Below are 21130 nucleotides of genomic sequence, written 5' to 3' on the forward strand. Positions count from 1 at the left end.
ATCTCTCCCCTTCCCACTTAACCGTGTACACCACTCACCGTCAGCCCGAGCATTTCGACCGTTTCCCGGACCAGCGTACTGAGCGATTCCTGCTGCGTTTTCGGGTTCCGGTCGAAGATGTTCACCAGGCTGGCACTCTTCAGGCAGAGCCGGCAAATCTTGTCGAAATCCTCGCGCTTCGGACGCTCCATTTTTTCGGCACTGAAAATTTGTTTGAAAACTTTTTCACCAGAGAGCAAAATTTTGCGCGACTTTCGCGGCCGAGCGACGGAACGAAAATGACTGACAGTGGTCACAGTTGACTGGGAGAACTGTCATTCTGGCGGGGAGAAAAAAAAATAGATCACTTTCAAATTCAAAACAAACAAGGTGCGGACATCAACACAAAATCAGCTGATTGTGTTTGGAATCGCGTTTTTCGGAAGTTTCTTCGCGATTTTTCAAAGATTTTAAATTAAAATTAACTTAAAATGAGTAATATTATAGAGATATCGCCAGATTTTGACTCCGTTTGTCGATGTTGCTTAAAATCCGAAGAATTAGTTGAAATTTATCGCGATGGCACCGATTTAAACCCGGTTCTAGAAGAAGTGATTTTGCCAAACTATATTCCCGTAAAAGTGGACGATTTATTTCCGAACTATTTGTGCACAAACTGTCTAGACTGCCTCCGGCAGTGGCATCGGTTCCGTAGTAAATGTGAAGAATCTAGTCGGATCTTGGAAGGGTTGTTGAACGAATGCCAGCTTGAGATTCTCGAAGATCCGGATTCGTTAGAAGAAGAAATCGAAGAAAAAGATGTTAAAATTGAGGAAGTCTTTCTTGATGAGGAGCTGGACAGCATTGCAGACCACATTTCCGACTCGCCCGATGGAGATCATGACGAAGAGCCCTCGAAACCAAACTCCACCTCCCGGAAGTGTCCAATTTGCAACATCCCAGTGCCCCGCGGTCTAAAGGAGCACCTCCTAACACACGAAGATCCAACGGGGCGCCCATTTCGGTGCGACCAGTGTGATAAAAGCTACTGCCGGAGCGCCAACTTGCGACTCCATCGCGAAAAGGAACATCTCCAGATTCGATACCCCTGCCCGGTCTGCGGAAAGGTCTTCACCACCAAGGACATTTTGGCAGTGCACCAGAAGTTGCACGATTCGAACCGCCAGTACCGGTGCGACCAGTGCGGCCAAACGTTCAACTCGAACAAGTACTTGTACAAACACCAGCAGAAGCATCGCGGAGAGCGGAAGTTTGTTTGCTCGTACTGCGGGAAGGCGTTTATGGTTGGGGAATACCTCAAGAATCACCTGCGGATTCACACCGGAGAGAAACCGTATCCTTGCAAGCAGTGTGGCAAATCGTTTCGCATTTCGAACCAGCTGAGGCAGCACATGCGAACGCATTTGCCCAAGGGGGAACGTGTTGCGTCCGGGAAGGAGTGGAGCGTGGACGATTCGAAGCAGGAAGTTGACGATGATGAGCTGTAGAGGAGCGTTGGTGAGTTTTGAGCTGTTTTGTTTGTTTATTTTAAATGTTTAAAAAATTGTACACCATCATTAAAATTGCTGTCTAATCATTTGAATTGAACGAAAAGAACAATCCTGTTGAAAGTTTAACTCCATGTATCTCACTTTTGATGCCTCAATTTGAAAGTCAAACTTATACATCATTCATCAAATTTTTAAAAAAATAGTGTGATATTTTGAACAAAATTATTTAATACAGCTGTGTGGATACTTGAATACAAATTTCACCCTAGGCTATTGCGTCTAGCAAAAGGCTTCTTGTGGCATTTGATAGGTAAAAAAATGTCCGTATTTGGCTACCGTTTCCGGTAACGCTTGTACAAATCGATCTCAATGTTTCGATTATATTTCGTGCTTGCCGTTTCATTAGGGCACATAACTTTTGTAAACAAGAGTGTGTCCCTTTCACACCTTATGTAAACTGTCATTGGAGTGAAAGGGATATACTACTGTTTATAGAAGTTATGTGCCCTTTTGAAATGTTAGGCTCCAGTTTCTCTTCTCACGATCGTGAGTTGTTGTTGAGAACATTCGATCGTAATTTCTCTTTATCTTATCTAATATAAAACATCTCGAAATGTGTTCGAAGGAATTTAACAGTTCTGCTCCAGGATGTTATATTCGCAATTCAGAGATTTGGAGAACCTTTCAACTGAGATCAATTCATAAGCCTTTGCCGGGAGGATACATATTAAATTTAAATTTTCTATTAAAAAATTAAATTTTCTACGTTTAGATTTTGCCGATTTTGCTACCTGGGGGTTATTTTAGGAAAAATAAATTTTGAGAAAAAACCCTAGATCTATGAAAAATTTCAAAATTTCATAATGCAAAAAAAATATAAAGAAATTGTGGCAGTGCGTGACCGAATGGTTACGCTGTCCGCTTTGTAAGCGGATGATTCTGGGTTCGAATCCCATCTGCTCCAACCTTCCATTGGATGAGGAAGTAAAATGTCGGTTCCGGCCTTGGTTGTTAAGCCGTCAAGTCATTCCAGGTGTAGAAGTCGTCTCCATGCCATAAGTACAAACAACACACCAAACCGAGCCTACTCCGGTGGCGGCGGTTGGACTCGCAATCCAAAGGTCATCAGTTCAAACACTGGGGTGAAAGGTTCCTTAGAGTAGAAAGAAGTTTGGGTGCTCTCCTCTTTCAAGCCTTCGGACTCCAAGGTTCGAGCAGAAACTTGCAATAGAGACCACAAAAGACCCGGGGGTCGTTAATGTGGATGGTTTGATTTTATTTTATATTTACACCAATTAAATTGTTTAGCCGCGATTTTTTTTTTCGTGAAAAAGAAACAGTTTGCTGTTTTTCACAATTTCACAAAAATTAAAAATATTTTCAAACGAACTCTTACATGCGAAAGGGTGATACGGAGATATAATAGAAAGGAACGCAAAATTCCATATATAAAATTCCAAGAAACGGTCATGGAAAGATTCTTCTTAAGCGGTAAGCAGCTGAAAAGAAACAGAAACGGAAAATCAGGCAGAAAAAAAAAACTTTGAAAAATTTAAACAGAAATTGAAAATACAGAAATTTAGTCATTTTTCAATTTCAATTTAAAAACTATAGATAAATCAGAAATTTATAGATTAAACAATACTGGTGTAAATTTACCAATAATAACAAAAATTACAAATAACAAAAATAACTAAGAAAATTCAAAAATCTAAAATCTGAAAATTCCAAAGCTTAAAAAATCAATAATGTTCTGAACATAAAATTTTAAATATTTGTCCTCAATTTAACAATTGAAAATTTCAAAATAAAATAAAAATTTAAATTGAGACAATTAAAAAAAAATTAAATTAAGAATTTTTGAATTTCTTTTTTAAATTTTAGAATTTTAGAATTTTAGAATTTGCAGGCCAAGGATTGATACCTAAGAGCATGCAATGGCACGGACCTTGTTGCGTGCTCTTCGGTTGACGTCCACGTAAGGAACATCCTGGAAGGAGCGTAACTAACTACATCCGTAGTTCTGTTAGATCATCCGAATTATCTTGATCAGAACAGTATAGCTCTGGTTCCTTGCGAGTGTCCTATTTTCTTACCTCCACGTTGGCTTGGTTTTCATGATGACCTAGCTGGTGGCCTGTGGAAACGGATCGTAAACCTTTGACCACCGCGGGTCAGAGTCGAGACGGCTAAAAGAAAGGGGCGCGACAATGTGGGAAAGGGAAGTAATTTGTGATTGTAGACGGTATTGTTTTGATTCGCAGTATGTTGAGTCAACTGCTGTGGATGTACCTGAAACATCGCACAACGGGGTTTCTCTTCTCTTCATTCTCAGCTACCACCTATCTCTTATTTTTCTTTTATTTTGCTCTTCTGATTCCCAATTCTTCACTGATTCTTCTATTTAATTATAATTTTACTAACTTTTGATTCTCTTATCTCTCAAAGTTTTTCCACTCTTTTCTATTAATTGATACTGCTGTAAAAAACTTTGTTTTGTTTTTTTTTCCTTAAAAATATACTTTTCCTTAATGTTCTAGTAATATCAAGTCTATTTATCATTCGCCTAATCTTTTTTGATTTTATTGCGAATTTATTTATTTGAATAATTCTTTATCTGTCCTATAAATTATCATTACTATAATCTAAGCTTGTTTTGTATCTCTATTTATTAACTATTGTCTAATTTTACATCTAATACATCTAGCATCTCATTTTTATTCTTCAAAATACGCTCATCATTCTCTTACTATTGATACTTGATTTTTATAAAATAAATTCTCTTTTACTGTCTATTGTTTGCAATCTTCACCCTTTTTTTCAAACAAGTGAGTTTTGAGCCCTTATTCAATTTATGGAATGGTTAAAGGATTAACAGAAATATTACTATTGTATTTTTGGTAAACTTTTATAACATGCTTAGGACCAAAAATTGTAACAAAACACCGCGACAAAAGAAATAGCAACAGATAAACAGACTCAACAATAGGGAAGATTTCAGGAGAAAACAATACACAGTAAATAACAATTAGTTTTTGAATTCAAACTAAAAATAAAACAGTTTTTGCTTTAATGAAAGTTGATAGGCACACTATAAATGGTTAGGCGCTTATACTTACATCAAACCCTACGTAATGTACCACCCCCGGCCGAGTTAAAATGCGTAACCGGAAAGAAGGTGTGCATGCCTGGCACGAACACTCAAAGCGTGTTCTAGCGTGCTGCTCGTACTGACTCAGAGCAAGGGTGAGATGTAGGTGTAAGGGCAGTGCGTGTTCGTCGGGAACCTAGTGCATAAGATCGGTCAAGGCCCGTTCTTACACTGAAAATTGCGAATTGCAAATTTAGATTTTTAGAATTTTAGAATTTTAAAATTTTAGAATTTTAGAATTTTAGAATTTTAGAATTTTAGAATTTTAGAATTTTAGAATTATAGAATTATAGAATTTTAGAATTTAGAATTCAGAATTTAAAAATTCAAGGAATTTTTTAAATTGTAAAATTTTATTCCAGAATTTTAAACTTTAGAATCTTAGAGCTTTATTTTTTTTTAAATAAAAAAATGTTTTCCGATCTCTTAACTTTTTTGTAGGTTTTTATTAATCCCTACATTTTTGAGCTATTAAATTTTGGAATTTTTAAATTTTTGTGTTTTGATCATTTTGATTTTTTAAATATTTTATTTATTTTTGTCTCCCGAGTACCATATCTCCATACCGTATTTAAAAGAGTATTATCAACGCAGGAAAACTCATTTTAAATTGTTTTCAGATGATTTGATTTTGATTTTCTTGAAATTTTGGAAGTTTTTTTTCGAAAAAAATGCCCCCTGATTTTTCGGTCCGATTTTGACATTTCAATAAATTTTAGAATTACAAAACATATATAATTTTTTAATTTTCAAATGCTTTATTTCTTTAAATTTTATTAAATCTTGTATTTTAGATTTTTTGTATTTCCTACTTTTTTTTATACTTTGAGTTTTACATTTTTTTTAATTTTTGGTTTTTGTGTACCGTTTTAATATAAATAAACGCAAAAATGCTCTTACAAAATACATTATAAACACTTCGATAACCTCAAGAGTTTTAAAAAAATATTTAAAGCAAAAAAAAACAAATTTGAAATTTCAAGCTAAATTTAAAAAAAAACGTTACTTAATCCACCCTTAGGTGGTTGGTGCCTTCCTCACATTTAGAGGATAATGCTATCCAAAATAGATACAAAAGGGCGGACCTTTTAGTGTTCTATAAACTTGATTCATTATTCATACCATCAGATTGGATAGTCAGAACTTCATAATTCAAGGCACATATGAGCTTATAACTTTTGGTTGTCAGTCAATCTATTGAACTCGTTGGGAAGGTCTTTTGAATACCTTTCTGAAAATGTATAACATGACGTGGTATCTTAGAAAAACCACCCTTTTTACAATCTCCGGACTTTTGCTAAATCGTTTAGCATGACTTTTGAAGTACTTAACCAAACTTTATAAATTTCAATAGCGAATTATGGGAACCCAAGACGGATCGAATGAGACCAAAACGGTCAAAATCGGTTCGGCCAATGCCGAGGTAACCCAGTGCAATTTTTTTTTTTTTTTTGATCAACATCCCACCACACACACATACTTTTGCTCAGAATTTGATTCTGAGTCGATAGGTCAAATTAAGAATTTCATTTTTCGAGTGATTTTATAGCCTTTCCTCAGTAAGGTGAGGAAGGCAAAAATGAGTGGTACGGTACGGTATGTCCACGCATCCTTCCTCCCCTGTTGGTTCTGTGAAATGTGGTCCGTTCGCAGAATACTCTCTGCGGTAAACACAACGCAGTAGGGCCGGCCGCTTTAATTTTTGTATTACATTTCCGGATGTTCTCGAGTGTTCTGCAAGTATTTATATTGACAAGAAAAGTGATTAGGGCGTAATTCAACCCTAAGACTTTCCAGCATGCTTTCATCGGACTGGCTGCGTCAGTGTTGGATTAGAAAAATCTGGATCTTTTGCAACCAGAAGCATCTAATTTGATCAATTCTTCCAAAAGTAGTATGTAAAGAACAAAAAAAAAACAATTGATGACGTTCATCACACAAAGACTTTTATTTGTGCTTCATTCACAGAGTGGATCTTCAACAGATAAATATATGTAAAATACATAATTTACTATAGATAATGCTTCTGCTTAAGTATCAACCAGTCAGTGTTAATTGTGTATTTGTATGTTTAGTGTCTGCAGTATTAATTTAATATGTTTTTGTTTAAATCTCAGTGTCATTTACTCTCAATATTAATGTGTCGACCTAGACTATTTCAAACCAAGCTATACGTAAACAAAAAAAACAACGACAATGGCGGAATAAAAAAACAACTTCACACGAACATAAACAGCCTTCCAGGAATTTACGATTATGAATTGATGAATCTTGTTTTGTGTTGCTGGCTCTTTACTTGTGAGATTTATTCTTCACCATCTCGACGATCGTTCGGGGCACGTCCATGGTTTGGTCATCGATCAGCACGATGTCGAAGGTGTCCATGTACCGGGGCAGGTTCTGTTCCGGCTGCGGGAAGAATCTTTCAGTTATAGTTATTTAAAATGAAAATAAAGCTTAAACTCACATGATCAAAGAGGAACCCAATTTTGAGCACGTGCGACGAGGACGGAATTCCGTCGGCCATTCCGGCATCACCCAGCGAGTCACCCATCACGATCACGTGGTCCCGGTCGTGCACCAGGTCGTAATAGTCCGTCCCCTTCAGCGCCGTCTCGTTCTTGTTGAACGTGTGAATCATTTTGTCCTGGAGACCGTTGAGCGTTCCGTCCGGGTTGTACTGCAGGAAGTTCGAGATGACCTTCACGTTCGGGTACATGACGTTGGCCTGGCGGAGGACCGATATCACGGAATCGCCCAGGCCGGCGGAGAATACCAGACATGGGACGCCCAGCTGGTCCAGGTCGTAGAACATTTGCGGGGTTCCGTCCCGGAGACCGTCCTTGAAGCGTTTGGCCACCTCGGCGATTTCCTCTTGAGGAAGCGGGAAGCCTCTGAAAATTGAAAGAAAAATTAATTACGATGGTAACGTTCTCGCGGTCATGTGCGCGTGGAGTGTAACAACAAGTTTGCGTGAAATTAAAACATAAACAAACGTTCGCTAGAATGTGCCTGCATTCTGATTGCTGTCATAACTGCTGATAAGATTACATCAGGGAACGAATAAAAACGTTAGAATAGTCAGTTGCTCCGATCAATGCACCGCACTTGCGCAGAGGAAATATGCCCATTCCCAGCAGTCTTAGCGGTCTAGTCTGAATGATGCTCGATAATACGGAGTTTACCTTAAAACTTACTGAAACCAAGTACACCAACCAGTAGAGCAGTTTGTTTGAGAACATTTCTGTTTATTTAGATTTTTACCAAAAGTTATTCCTATTACTTTTTCAAACAAATTAGAAAAATATTTCCAAACCCTATTTTAGGCAGTCGGGAGTGCACTGTCTTCTTTGCGATTTGTATTCTCTGTTCGTTTTGTCCCTTTAGGGAATGCTAAAACATAAACAATAAATTTGTACATAAAAACAACTAATCGTTGCACACAACCTAATAAGGTAAGGGTTCGCCCAACAACAAGTGACAACAGTTTGTAAAAATCAATCGAATTACGTGACCCCCTTGACCCCACAACCTTAAAGTGTCCACGTGATTTATGAATGAACCAAAGGTTACGATGTAAAAGCAAAGGAAGGATTCAAAGGTTTATGGTATTCGACGTATGGACGGGAAAACTTACACAAGTTCGAAAAAATGCTCAGCTTGAGATAAACTTAAAAACCTTGACATTACCGTTTAGTACATCTAAATACACGCAGAAAAACAAAGCTTATTTGAATCAACAAAACGTTTTGTTGATTTGAAAATCATGATTTTTGTTGAATCAACGCTAAACGTCAAAGCAGCTTTTTCAAAACAACAAAAGACTTTTGTGGAATTGAGAAAATCAGGAAAATCAGGGTTTATTTCAACGCAATTTTTTTGGTTGATTCAATCCTCGTACAGGCTGATTCTACAAAACATTTTTCTGCGTGTACCTACAATTTGGAGATTATGTTTATGTTACTTTATTTAAAATCATGATTAAACAGACTTTACTGAAGTAACTTTTGCTCATTTTTGGTGGAGAGGTAGCTTATTAGGAGTTTTGTCAGCCCGGGAGCATGTTGACAGCTCCCATACAAACTGAGCGTACCCCGTTTTGTAGGCCCAGTGGGCCTAAGATGGCGGCCTTCGATATTACCTAGCCAAACTTTTGAAAATCGCGAATAGTTTAAATAAATAAAGTTTTTGCCTTGTTTTGGTATAAAACGACAAAATAAGCATTCTGGAATCATTTTCTTTAAAAACTAGTTTAGAGATACGCCACGTTCAAATATTAGTCTAGAACAGTTGAAGTGAGCGTGCCGCAAAAGCCGTCACGAAAAAAAAGTTTCCTATGCTAATTTTGAGTTGCGTTTTTGATGGGCGGACTCCGACGAGGCCCAATTGCCATCTGTCGGCAAATACGCGCAACTCACGAAAACTGTCATCTTATGGTCCGGTTGAGTATTGTGATTTCGGAAATAAATCGAAATAACAGCGCGAGTGTTTTTCATCTCGCAAAGCAATTTTGGGTAGTTTCTTTTCTGAGTGTATGTCAAATGTCACATTCGAAACCAAAACAAAATTTCGCCGCGGCACCAAACTGAAATGGCGCGAGTGGAGTTGCTAAGAGACTAGCGCCGCGGCCGAAATAGATCAAGGAATTGACCTCAAAGTTCTGCTAGAAATCGCTCAATGGGCGTGGATTTCATGGATAATGCCATGAAGTCTAGCCTGAAAAGGATAATGACGACAAATTCGGCTTTCAAAAGGGTGTCTTTGCCAAAACAAATTTTATAAATTCTGGGGCCCACCAAATCAGCAACCGGATTATCATGGTTAACTCGTGATGGGACTAACGGACCAGAATGACGGTCACTCGGTAATTTTGTTGAGGCCAGATAGCAACCCAGCCCAAGATTGTGACCAAAACTCTTGACATTTTATCTCTCCTTCTGAAGCTGTGAACAAATTGAAAATCATTACATGACCCAACCAGAACAGTTCTGATCGTAGTTTGAACCCCTATAAATAATGATTTTATCACTAATAATTCAAACATTATTGTCGCATTTCTTTGCAAAACCACGTAGAACCCCACAATGCTTTCCAACGACTCAAACAAAACCCAGCAATCAAAACAAAAAAGCTAACACACTGATTCGAAACAGCCCAAACATGCTTGACAGATATTTCGCGACAAAAAATCGTCGCGAAATTTAAACTCGCTCAATTCGGTTTAGTGCCGCGGCGACAATACTTTTAGAATATGCAATAACCCAGAAAGTGTCAAAATGTACATGATGCCTTTTGAAATGTTACCGTCGAATTATTCGATTTTATTTCTTGGAAAACTTGGCGCTTTAAGAAAAATGTTTTAAAACATCGCTTTTTTCACGAATTTAGAAAAGCTATTTTGAAAATTACATAACCAACTTTTAGAAAATTATATCAAATGACCCAACAATAAATACAGTGATTATTAAGCTTCAAGTAGCATGGAATAGAGGAAAAACATAAAAATAACTTAATCTACTTTTAAAATTTCAGCCTCTGGTGTACATTGCCGGAGAATTTGTCGATAATTTTATCGGCGATAAAATTATCTAAAACTTCGGAAGGAACCGGTCAAGAAAAAAATCAAATGGGCAGCAGCGGCAGCGCAAGCAAGTCAGAGAGGGTGAAGAAAAGCCCCAAGAAATCACTCCCTCTCCTTTGTTCTGCTCTTCGTAAAGCTGTTTCTTGACCCCTTTCCTTCCGATCTGCATACTTGCCTAATATAAGGAAACCCCATGTGATTCCATCGGGCATCTTATGTTGGCATATCAGCACTTTGACAGCTTCTAAAAACCGTGTCCAACTTAAATCAAACTTAGCTTTGCGAAAAAGTTAGCAAGCAAGTTTCTATCAAAAGTTAAGCAAATTTAGTTGTTGAAAGAGTGGAATGGATCCTTAACACTCTACAACCCAATCCCGGCTCTAGGCGGGCTTCGATCTAAAAATTCGCCAAGAATCCATTTTCTACCAATTTTTGATTTTAAAAACGTTACTTAATCCACCTTTAGGCGGTTGGTGCCTTCCTCTCATTTATAGAGTGATTACAATCCCCTTAAGTGTCCACATGGTTTATGGATCTCCCCTAACGTGATCGCAGCACCCAAGAGGTCCTAATAAAAATATTGTACGATCAGTTCCTAGCTGGACTCGGTCACAGGAAACGACCGGCGACTCAGTGACCGACGAAATAGGCGGCGGGCCAGATGCGGGCATAAAAATGTCAAAATCTCTTACCCCCTCACTTCGTCTCACCATCCAGCTGCAGCTTTGTTGACAAACAAACGGAGCACGCGGTCGCATGATGGTGGCATCGAGCCAGAATTAGGGGTGATCATGTGATTAAAAATGAAAGTTTTTTCAAGAAAAATAATATTTTTCCGACCGAATAAAAAAATTGCGAGCATGTTCAAACAATTATTCCTGGTGTCGGAGAAGTGATAAAAAAGCAAAATTATAATCCATAATTTTTCTATAAATTGATTTTTTTCACTCCAACTGGGAACCCCTAGGTCTATCCACGACCGTTTCCAATGACCGTGAGAAGATGCCAGAAAATCCAGCTACGAGCTAAATCCACAATAAGTGACGAGTAAAAAAAAAATAGACTTCCTACAGACTTTTTGTTAAGATTGTATAGACACCTCCTATCAGGAAAATGGCATCCCTCTACAGGGCTTTTTTTCGTGGCGATCAGACGGGACCATTTGAGGTTATGTATATTCAGTCCATTTTTTAAACTGCTTGTAATTTTAGATAGGTAAGTCAGATCTTGAAAATTCTTAATCCACAAGAAAGGTCTTCTCCTATGCCTTCTAAAAATATATAACATGTGAGGGTTTCATGAAAAAACCACCCTTTTTACCATAATTTTAATTTAATATGAAACAGTTTTTTTAACATAACTTTTAAAATACATTATAATACTGCATGAATTTATATAGCAACTTAGGGGACGTTAAGACGAATCGATTAAAACCGTTCCGGCCAAAATCGGCTCAACCAGTGACGAGATATTCCAGTGACATTGATTCTGTACACATGTCTACATACAGCCAAACACACAGACATTTGCTCAGCTGGTGATTCTGAGTCGATATGTACAAATGAAAGTAGGTCTAGGAGGTCTAACTAAAAAGTTCGTTTTTCGAGTGATTTTATAGCCTTTCCTCAGTAAAGTGAGGAAGGCAAAAAGCATTGAAAAGAAAAACTCTTAAAATTTAAGAAAGTTTCATAGTCGGCAGTGTGACTTGTTTTATGTTGAATTTCTAATTAAATAGGCAATCAGCTATTCAAATTTGCCTAGGGGTGCGTTCTTTTAATACGTAACGCAGTGGGGGTCCATAATCCACGTGGACAATTTTTTTAATCCCAGACCTCCCCTCGTTTCAATTTCATACAAAACAATTCCTCGCCAATCGCTTCACCTCCCCTCCCTAAGGTGTCCACGAGGTTTATGGATGATCTCCCCCCTCCCCCCAACGTGGAAAATTTCCATACAAAAGAAATCTTTTTTGTATAGACCGTGGACAGCCGCTAACCCCCCCTCCCCCGAAAATGTCCACGTGGTTTATGGACGGTCCCTATTTTGAGATTTTTTTTAATATTTTACACGACAAATGTAGTGATGAGTGTAGTGTAATGTAGTGTTTGAGCAGAATCAGTTAAACTTAGGAATCCTAAAAACAAATTTAATGTTAAAATGCAAATTTCAAAGATTTTTCCCAAATCTTTTTATATTGTCAACAAGCCTTACCCGACAAACTTCGTTCTGTATTTTTTTCGTTTTGTTGAGGTTTTTTTTTTATTTTTTGCTTATTCAGCCTCCTGTGATCAAAATATGATTTTACGTAACTTTCTCCATACAATTTGCCGATGCTCCGGAATCGGTTCCAGAGTGGCCATAGTGTCAATTAGTTAGCGTAAGAACTTTCCTTGGGCTTATAAGAACCCAACGCAACAAAAAGCACCTCGATCCGACGCTCCGTATTGAACTGATGCGCGTTCGAACAAAACCATCGAAATTTATATATATACAGCAATTCCATTTGAAAAGAGCCTAAACCGAAAAAAAAGTTCTCCGATCGGGCTCAAAATTTTTCTGGGGGTTCCTTGGCCAAAATAATTAGACCCGTATTTTTTTGTTTGGCCATTAGGGTGACCTACATCGTGCTAGGGTGGTTCGAATTATGGGAATTTTCGTCATTTTTCGCAAAAAACACTTTTTTCTAAAAATCATATCTCCGCGCCATTTCATCCGATTTTAGCTGTCTTAGATGCAAAGAAAGGTGATGAGTTTGGCTATTTGGGAAAAATAGTAAAGTTCCAAAATCTAGCTTAACTATTGAAAAGTCTTATGAAAACATAAAATGGCGTTTTGACCGTGTCTGGACCAAAGAGCCTATGTCTGAAAATATTTTTATCGGATTCCTCGGAAAATTTCACATAACATATCAAAAATTGGCGATGTCGAACCGTACGTTTTGGAGATACGATTTTTGAAAATAAAACTGCGTTTTCGACGCGCCACGCGCAAAAACGGGAAAATGACGAAATCGGCAAAAAATCAACTTTTTTCACTAAAACTGCGATAACTTTAAAATTTCAGCGATGACCTATAGATGTTTGGGTATCAAAATTTTCGTAATTGAAAGACGCAACTTTTGGTACCATAACATCTATAGGTCATCGCTGAAATTTTAAAGTTATCGCAGTTTTAGTAAAAAAAGTTGATTTTTTGCCGATTTCGTCATTTTCCTGTTTTTGCGCGTGGCGCGTCGAAAAACTCAGTTTTTATTTTCAAAAAATCATATCTCTGAAATGTACAGTTCGACATCGCCAATATTTTATATGAAATTTTCCGAGGAATCCGATAAAATATTTTCAGACATAGGCTCTTTGGTCCAGACACGGGCAAAACGCCATTTTAAGTTTTCATACGACTTTTTCAATAGTTAAGCTAGATTTTGGAACTTCTTACTATTTTTCCCAAATAGCCAAACTCATCACCTTTCTTTGCGTCTAGGACAGCTAAAATCGGATGAAATGGCGCGAGATATGATTTTTAGAAAAAGTGGTTTTGCGAAAATGACGAAAATTGCCATTTTCGAACAACCCTAGCACGATGTAGGTCACCCTAATGGCCAAACAAAAAAATACGGGTCTAATTATTTTGGCCAAGGAACCCCCAGAAAAATTTTGAGCCCGATCGGAGAACTTTTTTTTTGGTTTAGGCTCTTTTCAAATGGAATTGCTGTATATATATATAGATTTATTACCGGTTCTGCTGGAGCTGATTTACCAAATTTCTGTCAATAATTTTTAATGAGACTGATGGTAGACGGCTTCACATAACGTGTGTGACATTTCATATCTAATTCACCCCGGGTTTCTCCGAACAGCAAGTTTGAGAACTCATTGCCACAAATAAATAATACGTGGTAATTCCAGTTCTGCTAGCCCGTATAACAAAATTATTGCGCTTAAAACATTCCGAGTTTATTCTTGTCTGGGTACCAAAATTTTCGTAATAAAAAGACGCAACTTTTGGTACCCAGACATGTATAGGTCATCGCTGAAATTTTTAAGTTATCGCAGTTTTTGTGAAAAAAGTTGATTTTTTGCCAATTTCGTCATTCTCCGGTTTTTGCGCGCGGCGCGTCAGAAAACACGGATTTTATTTTCAAAAAATCATATCTCGGAATCCTGTTAATGAACTCCTCCCATTTTTTAATATGTTATGTAAAAATGTCCGGAGAATCCGATAAAATTATTTCCAGACATAGGCTCTTTGGTCCAGACACCGTCAAAACGGCATTTTAAAGTTGCATACGCCCTTTTCATATGTTAGGCTAGATTTTTGAAACTTCTTACTATTTTTCTTTAAAAGGCCAACTTATCACCTTTCATTTGCGTGTAAGACAATTGAAATCGGTTGAAATGGCGAGGAGTTATGATTTTTCGAAAAAAGTGGTTTTTGCGAAAATCGATGAAAATTGCAATTTTTCAGACCACCCTAACACGGCGTAGGTCACCCTAATGGCCAAACAAAAAAATACGGGTCTAATTATTTCGGCCAGGGAACTCCCACAAAAATTTTGAGCCCGATCCGAGCACTTTTGTTTTTTTCCATGCTGTTTTCGTGGGGAATTGCTGTATATATAGATTTATTACCGGTTCTGCTGGAGCTGATTTACCAAATTTCTGTCAATAATTTTTAATGAGACTGATGGTAGACGGCTTCACATAACGTTTGTGACAATTCATATCTAATTCACCCCGGGTTTCTCCGAACAGCAAGTTTGCGAATACATTGCCACAAATAAATAATAAGTGGTAATTCCAGTTCTGCTAGCCCGTATATCAAAATTATTGCGCTTAAAACGTTCCGAGTTTATTCTTGTCCAACACTGGTTCTACGCTCTAAACCCTTTATGTTTGCAATACTCACTTGAGCAAATCTCCCGTCTTGGTCCACCACTCGATCATGTACCGCACCTTGTCCTCCATCGGCATGTGCGGATCGATCTCTATGGGCCTATACTTGTGGAACAGCTTCTTCGACTCCTCCAGCACACTCACCGGCAGCGACCTGCACTCGTTGAACATCCCGAAGCTGGTCAGAATCTTCTCGCCGTTCGTCAGCCGCTGCTTGGTGATTGTATAATCAAAGTCCGTCACGACCTGGAGCTTTTCGGTGCCGCCCGCGACCAGCTCGTTCAGCATGTGCTCGACCTTGTCCGGGTCACGAATCTTGACGTGGTCCCGGTTCAGCAGGGGAACCTCGCTCAGGCGGAATCGCTGCTGGCCAACCATTATGCCACGACGCACCTCCACGACCAGACGCTGCCAGAGGCGAATTTTGCTCTGTTTCGATGACAAACTCAGCTGCAGCACCACGGTCGAGAGCGAGAGTTGCCACAGGTTTGAGGGTTTATTTTTAAGTTTTTAGCGTTGTTTATGTATGCGCGGGGGATGTTCTTGGTTAACCTCGAAGCAAGCTTAAACGACGATGCACTCACAGCTGCTGAATCCGTCTTGCAACCAAGCAGACAGTAGTAGGCTTGGATCCAGGTTGTTTACTTCAAGCAGATGTTTTCGCCTTGATTTGACTGGTCTGTCTGTCACCAAGCGCGATGACGATGAACTTTGTTTTGTTTTGTTTTGGAGGAGTCGGCTGGCACCTTACTTCTCTAACACAATGGACACTTATCAGCGGCCGTAGTTGGCTTTGGTCGGAACACTGATAAGGGCGCTCGGCACAGGGCTTACTTTGATGAGTTGTTACAGATTACAATGAAGTCTTGAGCGCTACACTAAATAGCACCTTTACAACAATTTTTCAGTCCAATTTGCGATGGAAAAAAACAAAACTCAAACTTCGCAAAACTCAGCAAGGTGGGTGGCAGTCGTTCCACAGCGGAAACACAAAGCAGAATGAACTCTCCCGTCCTTTCAAAAATGTAAATAAATACACGAGAGCTGGACGGTTCTCTCTCCGTCGCGAACTGACCAACTCTGTCTCCTCGAAAGTGAGGTGCAGATGTAAAACTTGAAGGGGGAAAGATTATTCTCACCGCGCGGTAAAGTTCAGCAGAGAGAAATCATAGACAAGTGGAATCCGTTAGGCGTCGAGCTGGAAATAAAAATAACTGTTTTAGTATTATAACAAACATTTAATTAATCCACTTAAAATCAATTCAATTCAATTTCTGTTCAATTTTGAAATTTGAATGAATTTCTGAGCTCGTCCGATTGCTTGCTATTTTTCTATGCGTCGTTCTATGGTACCATTCTCTACCAAAACCGGAAATGTATTTAATTTGTATTTTTTTTTATTTGGCTCAAACTTTGTGGGGGCCTTTTCTATGACCAAAAGAGCCATTTTGAGCCATCACCCATACAAGACTCCATACAATTTTGACAGCTGTCCATACAAAAACGGTACGTAAATGTTCGAAAATTTGTAACTTTTGATGGAATTATCTGATCCATTTGATGTCTTGGGCAAAATTGTAGGTATTGATGAGGGCTATTAAAAAAAGGTGCAAGGAAAAAAAGCCTTTTTTTAATTTACTATTTTTACAAAAACTTAATTTCCCAATTTCCTTTTTTTGTTATTTTCGAGATTGTTTGATGTTTTAGGGGACAAAAATCCGCAACTATCGAGCTAGAGAAGTATGGTCAAAAATGTTGCCACCAGGTTATGATTTTTTGAAAAATTTAGATTCTTGAAAAAAATCGATATTTTACGCATATTTTTTACCTGATTTGTTTTAATGTAAAATTGAATAAACAATCGAAAAGTATTTTGGGACCATTCATAAACCACGTGAACTCCATTATCTAATCTAATCTAATCAGACCCTAGCGCAGCCAATCTTTCGAAGGGATCCTGGAGAGTGCCTTAGGTTAGATGACGCCTAGCACTCTTCTTGTCATTTATTAACATTTGTAGTGCGCCATTGCATTGAAATGCATTGAGACATCACAAGCGTTAAAGCGGCCAGGCCTACTGCGTAAAGCCGTATCGCAGAGATGACTCGTAATTGGGTTGAGTTTGAGCACTGAGTGTTCGAACAACAACACAATTCTGAATCGACAGGGGAGGAAGAAGCGTGGGGACACACCACCATACGCTCCGAGATTTTGGTTGTATTCGTTGGGAGCACCATGCTAAGAAGTTTTGGTACTCCGGGACCCTCTGGGATGGGACATTGTATTTCCACGAATGCCCTGGACACTATTTGCCGTGGTTATAGCGCCACAACTCGCTCTCTGTAACAGTATTCCTAATTCCAATCCACGCTCACCAAGTCGTCATGGCCTAGCGGTTAGCATTTTTGCTTACCAATCCAAAGACGGGGGTTCGAATCCCGCCTAGAGCGACTATGATTTTTCGTTCAATTTCAAATTTTATGTGTTCTTAACTTTCTCGTTGGGAGCAGATGGGCATCGAACCCAGATCCATTCGCTTACAAAGCGAACACCGTAACCAGTCAGCCACAGCCGCTCCCCATAAACCACGTGAACTCCATTAAGAAAAAAAATAAGCTGCAAAAATTCAAATAATCAAAAAAAAAACTGAAATTTATTCATTCAAAAATTTAAGATTCAGATTAAAATAAACATAAAATACTTTTAAAAATAAAAATTCTAAATTTAAAAAAAACGGAATATTTAAATTCAACAATGCTACAATAAAAAATCAAACAAATTAAAATTCCAAAAACTTTTGAAATTTAAAAAAAAGTGAATCAAAAATTGCCGAAAGTTCTTGTCAAAATTTCCAATCTCTTATCTCTGAATTTTAGTTTATGACCTTTTCTGACCTAAAATATGACTCCAAAAATATCCATTTTTAATTTAAGATGGCGGCAAAAATGGCAGCATTAAGAATTTAATATTTTCAAAAAATATAAAAAATAGGATTTTAAAATCTAAGAAATTAAAAATTTTGAAATTTAGTTTAGTTCTAGAATTTTTAAATTTTTGAATTTATGAATGTTATGGTTCTAGTTTTTGAAATATCGAAATAGCGCAAGTTAACGATCTGCAAACAAACAAACAAATTCGCACTTTTTCGTGTTTGACCAAGGGCATTTCAGTGAGAAACTCTGGGAGTAACTCGGAGTAACTCTGAGTTTCTCAGCTTCCTCCCGACTTTTTCAATTCCCACCCGATTGTCGATACCTTGGTAAATGCAACCATGACTACGTCAAACTTGCGTCACATTGTTGACTGTTTACATATTTCCTCCCGCTGAATTGATTAAGGAGTTTTAGTTTTCGCGTCTCTGCTAGGTGCAGTGTCCTCGATTCCGGTGGTGTACTCTGGGAAAACCACGGAAATTAAATCACTACGGCCGGGTCCGGTGGCTGCGGCGGTTGGTCACACCCGTTGGTGGTGTGCGGAGATTGTTTCCAAGTCTGGGCCAAATTTTGTCCTGTTTTTCCGTCTTCCATGCCCGGCAGAATCCGTCATCATCCGAGGTATCAGAGGCAATCTGCTCGTACCTCTGTGGGATCTGAGGCCGGATCTTAGCATGAAGCATTACATGGGGAGTGTGGGCTAATTCTGCAACTTCTGACGGCGAAATCAAACAAACGGAGGCTGCCTGCGCATTGTGGTTAACCTGTAGACTGCTAAAGTACTATAGTATCTGCCAAGTTGGTACGGAATCGGCGAATTTGGGAATCGGCCACACTCATCGGTTGGTATTTGAAATGTACTCAAATAAGCCGATTTATTTTTGAAATTAACAATTCCAGCTTTCAATTCCGTCTTTTCTCATTAAGATTTTTTTTCTTATAAGAAATATAAATAAAACACACATTATTTTAAAAAAATCGACTTTATTTTATTTTTTCACAACACTAAAATTTGCACGCTGGGTGCCTCTTCAGGTGGCCAAAGCTGTCGAAACTCCGTCATAGCCAGAGTTACGCTGGAATCTCATGTTGGTGGAAACGGCGAGGCACGAGCCTTTCAGGAGGGTTTGCGTCTCGGGACCGGATGCATTGTGTGCCGGATGTTGTAGCGGTTGCAGGTGGTTTATCGGTTACTTCTCTCGGGACACACCTGCCAGTGGACCATTGCGACGCACTTGGCTACTTTACAAAATGCTTGAAATCCATTGACCGGATAGCCCTTTTCCAGCAATTAATTTTACGAGTTTTTCCGCGACAGAACGGCCGGATTCTCCAGAAACCTTTTTTTCCAAAACAAACAAACCCCTAGCAACGACACACACACTTTTTTCAAAAACAAGGTTGATCTATGTAGGTGGGAATGGTGAAAAGCAACCAGAGTAACTCGGAGGAACATTGAGAAACTCTCGTTACTCTGGACAAAATTGAGGAACTCTTTTGCTCACTGAAATGCCCTTGTGTTTGACTGTTTGCCAAACTCGCAAACTTGTTTGCGGAAAACTAGCAAACAAGGCAAAATGTATGCAGGCTGACGTTTGTATAAACAAATCCAGCCAAACAAACAAAGCAGGCAAACTGGCAAGCTGTCAAAAAATGCGAGTTTGTTTGTATGCTTGCAGTAGTGTAATAGCTCCATGATTTATCGAATCACAGTTGTTATTTTATTATTCGATATTTTGCACATTTTTTTTTAAATATTGACCGGAAATGGTTCTCTGACGTGTTGTATGATAAAATTAGCATGCGGCTTTTAGATCCAATTTTTATGCAAAATATCGAAATATAAATTAAAAAAAAACATAACACATTTTGATAACCATTACATAATAAAATTTTAAAATAAGTTTAATAAATATATTTTTCTTATTTTATTTTTTTCTCTTGAATTTGGCACTTACCGGGAATTTTACAAAAATACCCGGGAAACGGGAAATATTTTTTTGACGAGCTATCCCGGGAACTCCCAGGACAATAAATTAGAAAATCGAAAAATATGTTTCACTTTTTAAAATTAATTTTCGTTTCGTATATTTAGTCTGAAGATGGACGTTTGGGATACGCCCTAAGCAAAGGTTACGATCATTGGCGTAAAGCGGATTTATTTAGTTATGGGAACTATACCCTTTCTCAGCCTATTTCTATTTTCAGCCTATCAGCACTTTGATCATGAATTACAGCTTAAAGTGTTTTTGACTGTCCCAAAGTAATAAATAGCTCAAATAAAAGTGAGCAAGCAACTCATCACTGTTGATACATCTGAAAATGATGATTTAATAGCGGAAAATGGCAAAAGTGATGGTCGAATGGGTCGAACGGCTTAGTGTGATTAAAATGGGTATATTTCCCCTAATTTACAGCTTTTTTGAAAAGGTCTATAGAATACTGTCTTTAATATGTTTATAGGAACTATTAAAAAAAACTATAGAATATAACAAAACGTTTAAAACTGTACGATTGGTTACCATTTTACCCCTACATGAGAAGACGTTCCTCAAGGGTTTTTTTTTCTTGTTTACTTCTGTCATCCTCTCATTCAGTTTGTTTTGATTAAACTTTCTTCTGTGAATCCAAAACAATCTCCCGGGGTGATTATTCAACACGATCGCCCCCTCTTCAAATCAACTCAGCATGGACAAACCCCCGGAGGAACCTGCGAAACCACCGCAACCGGCCCCAAAAACGTCCGCCCCGGGCGACGGCATCCGGTCGATGCGCTCGACGAACGTGTTCCGTGCGATCAACTTTGAGCTGTACGCGAAACCGGTGAGACATTACTTTATAGTTGTGTAGTTCACAGAATGATAATCTGACTATTTTTTAGAACGCAATTATAATGGGAATCGGCCTGGTGGCTATCGGAGTCACCTTCGGCTACATCGCGTACATGCGGTCCAAGTACGAGGGTCTGGGCTATTACACCGCGATTCAGGAGGACGGAAAGGAGGTGTTTGTAAAAAGAAAGTCAAAGTGGGAATAAAGCTATTTTTTAAGGTAGAGAAGGGACTGTTTCGAAGAATTGATGG

The 21130-nt window shown here is 38.4% G+C and overlaps 4 protein-coding genes across 4 annotated transcripts in view; 2 read left to right on the plus strand and 2 right to left on the minus strand.

The window, feature by feature from the left end:
- The window catches only part of LOC6045987, a 47116-nt gene that overhangs the window by 24483 nt on the left and 1503 nt on the right, over positions 1 to 21130 (minus strand). Inside the window, exons 3-7 of the mRNA XM_038250477.1 lie at positions 19553 to 19572; positions 15128 to 15522; positions 7109 to 7535; positions 6938 to 7050; positions 39 to 282 (exon numbers count right to left, since the gene is read on the minus strand). Of these exons, the coding sequence (XP_038106405.1) occupies positions 39 to 282; positions 6938 to 7050; positions 7109 to 7535; positions 15128 to 15522; positions 19553 to 19572 (1199 nt within the window). The remainder of the gene's footprint in view (positions 1 to 38; positions 283 to 6937; positions 7051 to 7108; positions 7536 to 15127; positions 15523 to 19552; positions 19573 to 21130) is intronic.
- LOC6045985 (zinc finger protein 551) lies at positions 375 to 20734 on the plus strand. The gene is made up of 2 exons (XM_038250129.1): positions 375 to 1497; positions 20645 to 20734. The coding sequence occupies exon 1, from the start codon at positions 471 to 473 to the stop codon at positions 1485 to 1487; it is 1017 nt and encodes a 338-aa protein (XP_038106057.1). The 5' UTR covers positions 375 to 470; the 3' UTR covers positions 1488 to 1497; positions 20645 to 20734.
- On the minus strand, positions 6566 to 16190 carry LOC6045982 (7-methylguanosine phosphate-specific 5'-nucleotidase). Its single transcript, XM_001863221.2, has 3 exons — positions 15128 to 16190; positions 7109 to 7535; positions 6566 to 7050 (listed from the first exon to the last, which is right to left on the minus strand). Exons 1-3 carry the CDS (start codon positions 15490 to 15492, stop codon positions 6934 to 6936), a joined length of 909 nt encoding a protein of 302 aa, XP_001863256.2. The 5' UTR covers positions 15493 to 16190; the 3' UTR covers positions 6566 to 6933.
- LOC6045979 (small integral membrane protein 8) lies at positions 20702 to 21106 on the plus strand. The gene is made up of 2 exons (XM_001863219.2): positions 20702 to 20870; positions 20929 to 21106. The coding sequence occupies exons 1-2, from the start codon at positions 20736 to 20738 to the stop codon at positions 21082 to 21084; spliced, it is 291 nt and encodes a 96-aa protein (XP_001863254.2). The 5' UTR covers positions 20702 to 20735; the 3' UTR covers positions 21085 to 21106.

Source organism: Culex quinquefasciatus, chromosome 2 (genome assembly GCF_015732765.1).
Source record: "Culex quinquefasciatus strain JHB chromosome 2, VPISU_Cqui_1.0_pri_paternal, whole genome shotgun sequence".
NCBI lineage: Eukaryota > Metazoa > Arthropoda > Insecta > Diptera > Culicidae > Culex > Culex quinquefasciatus.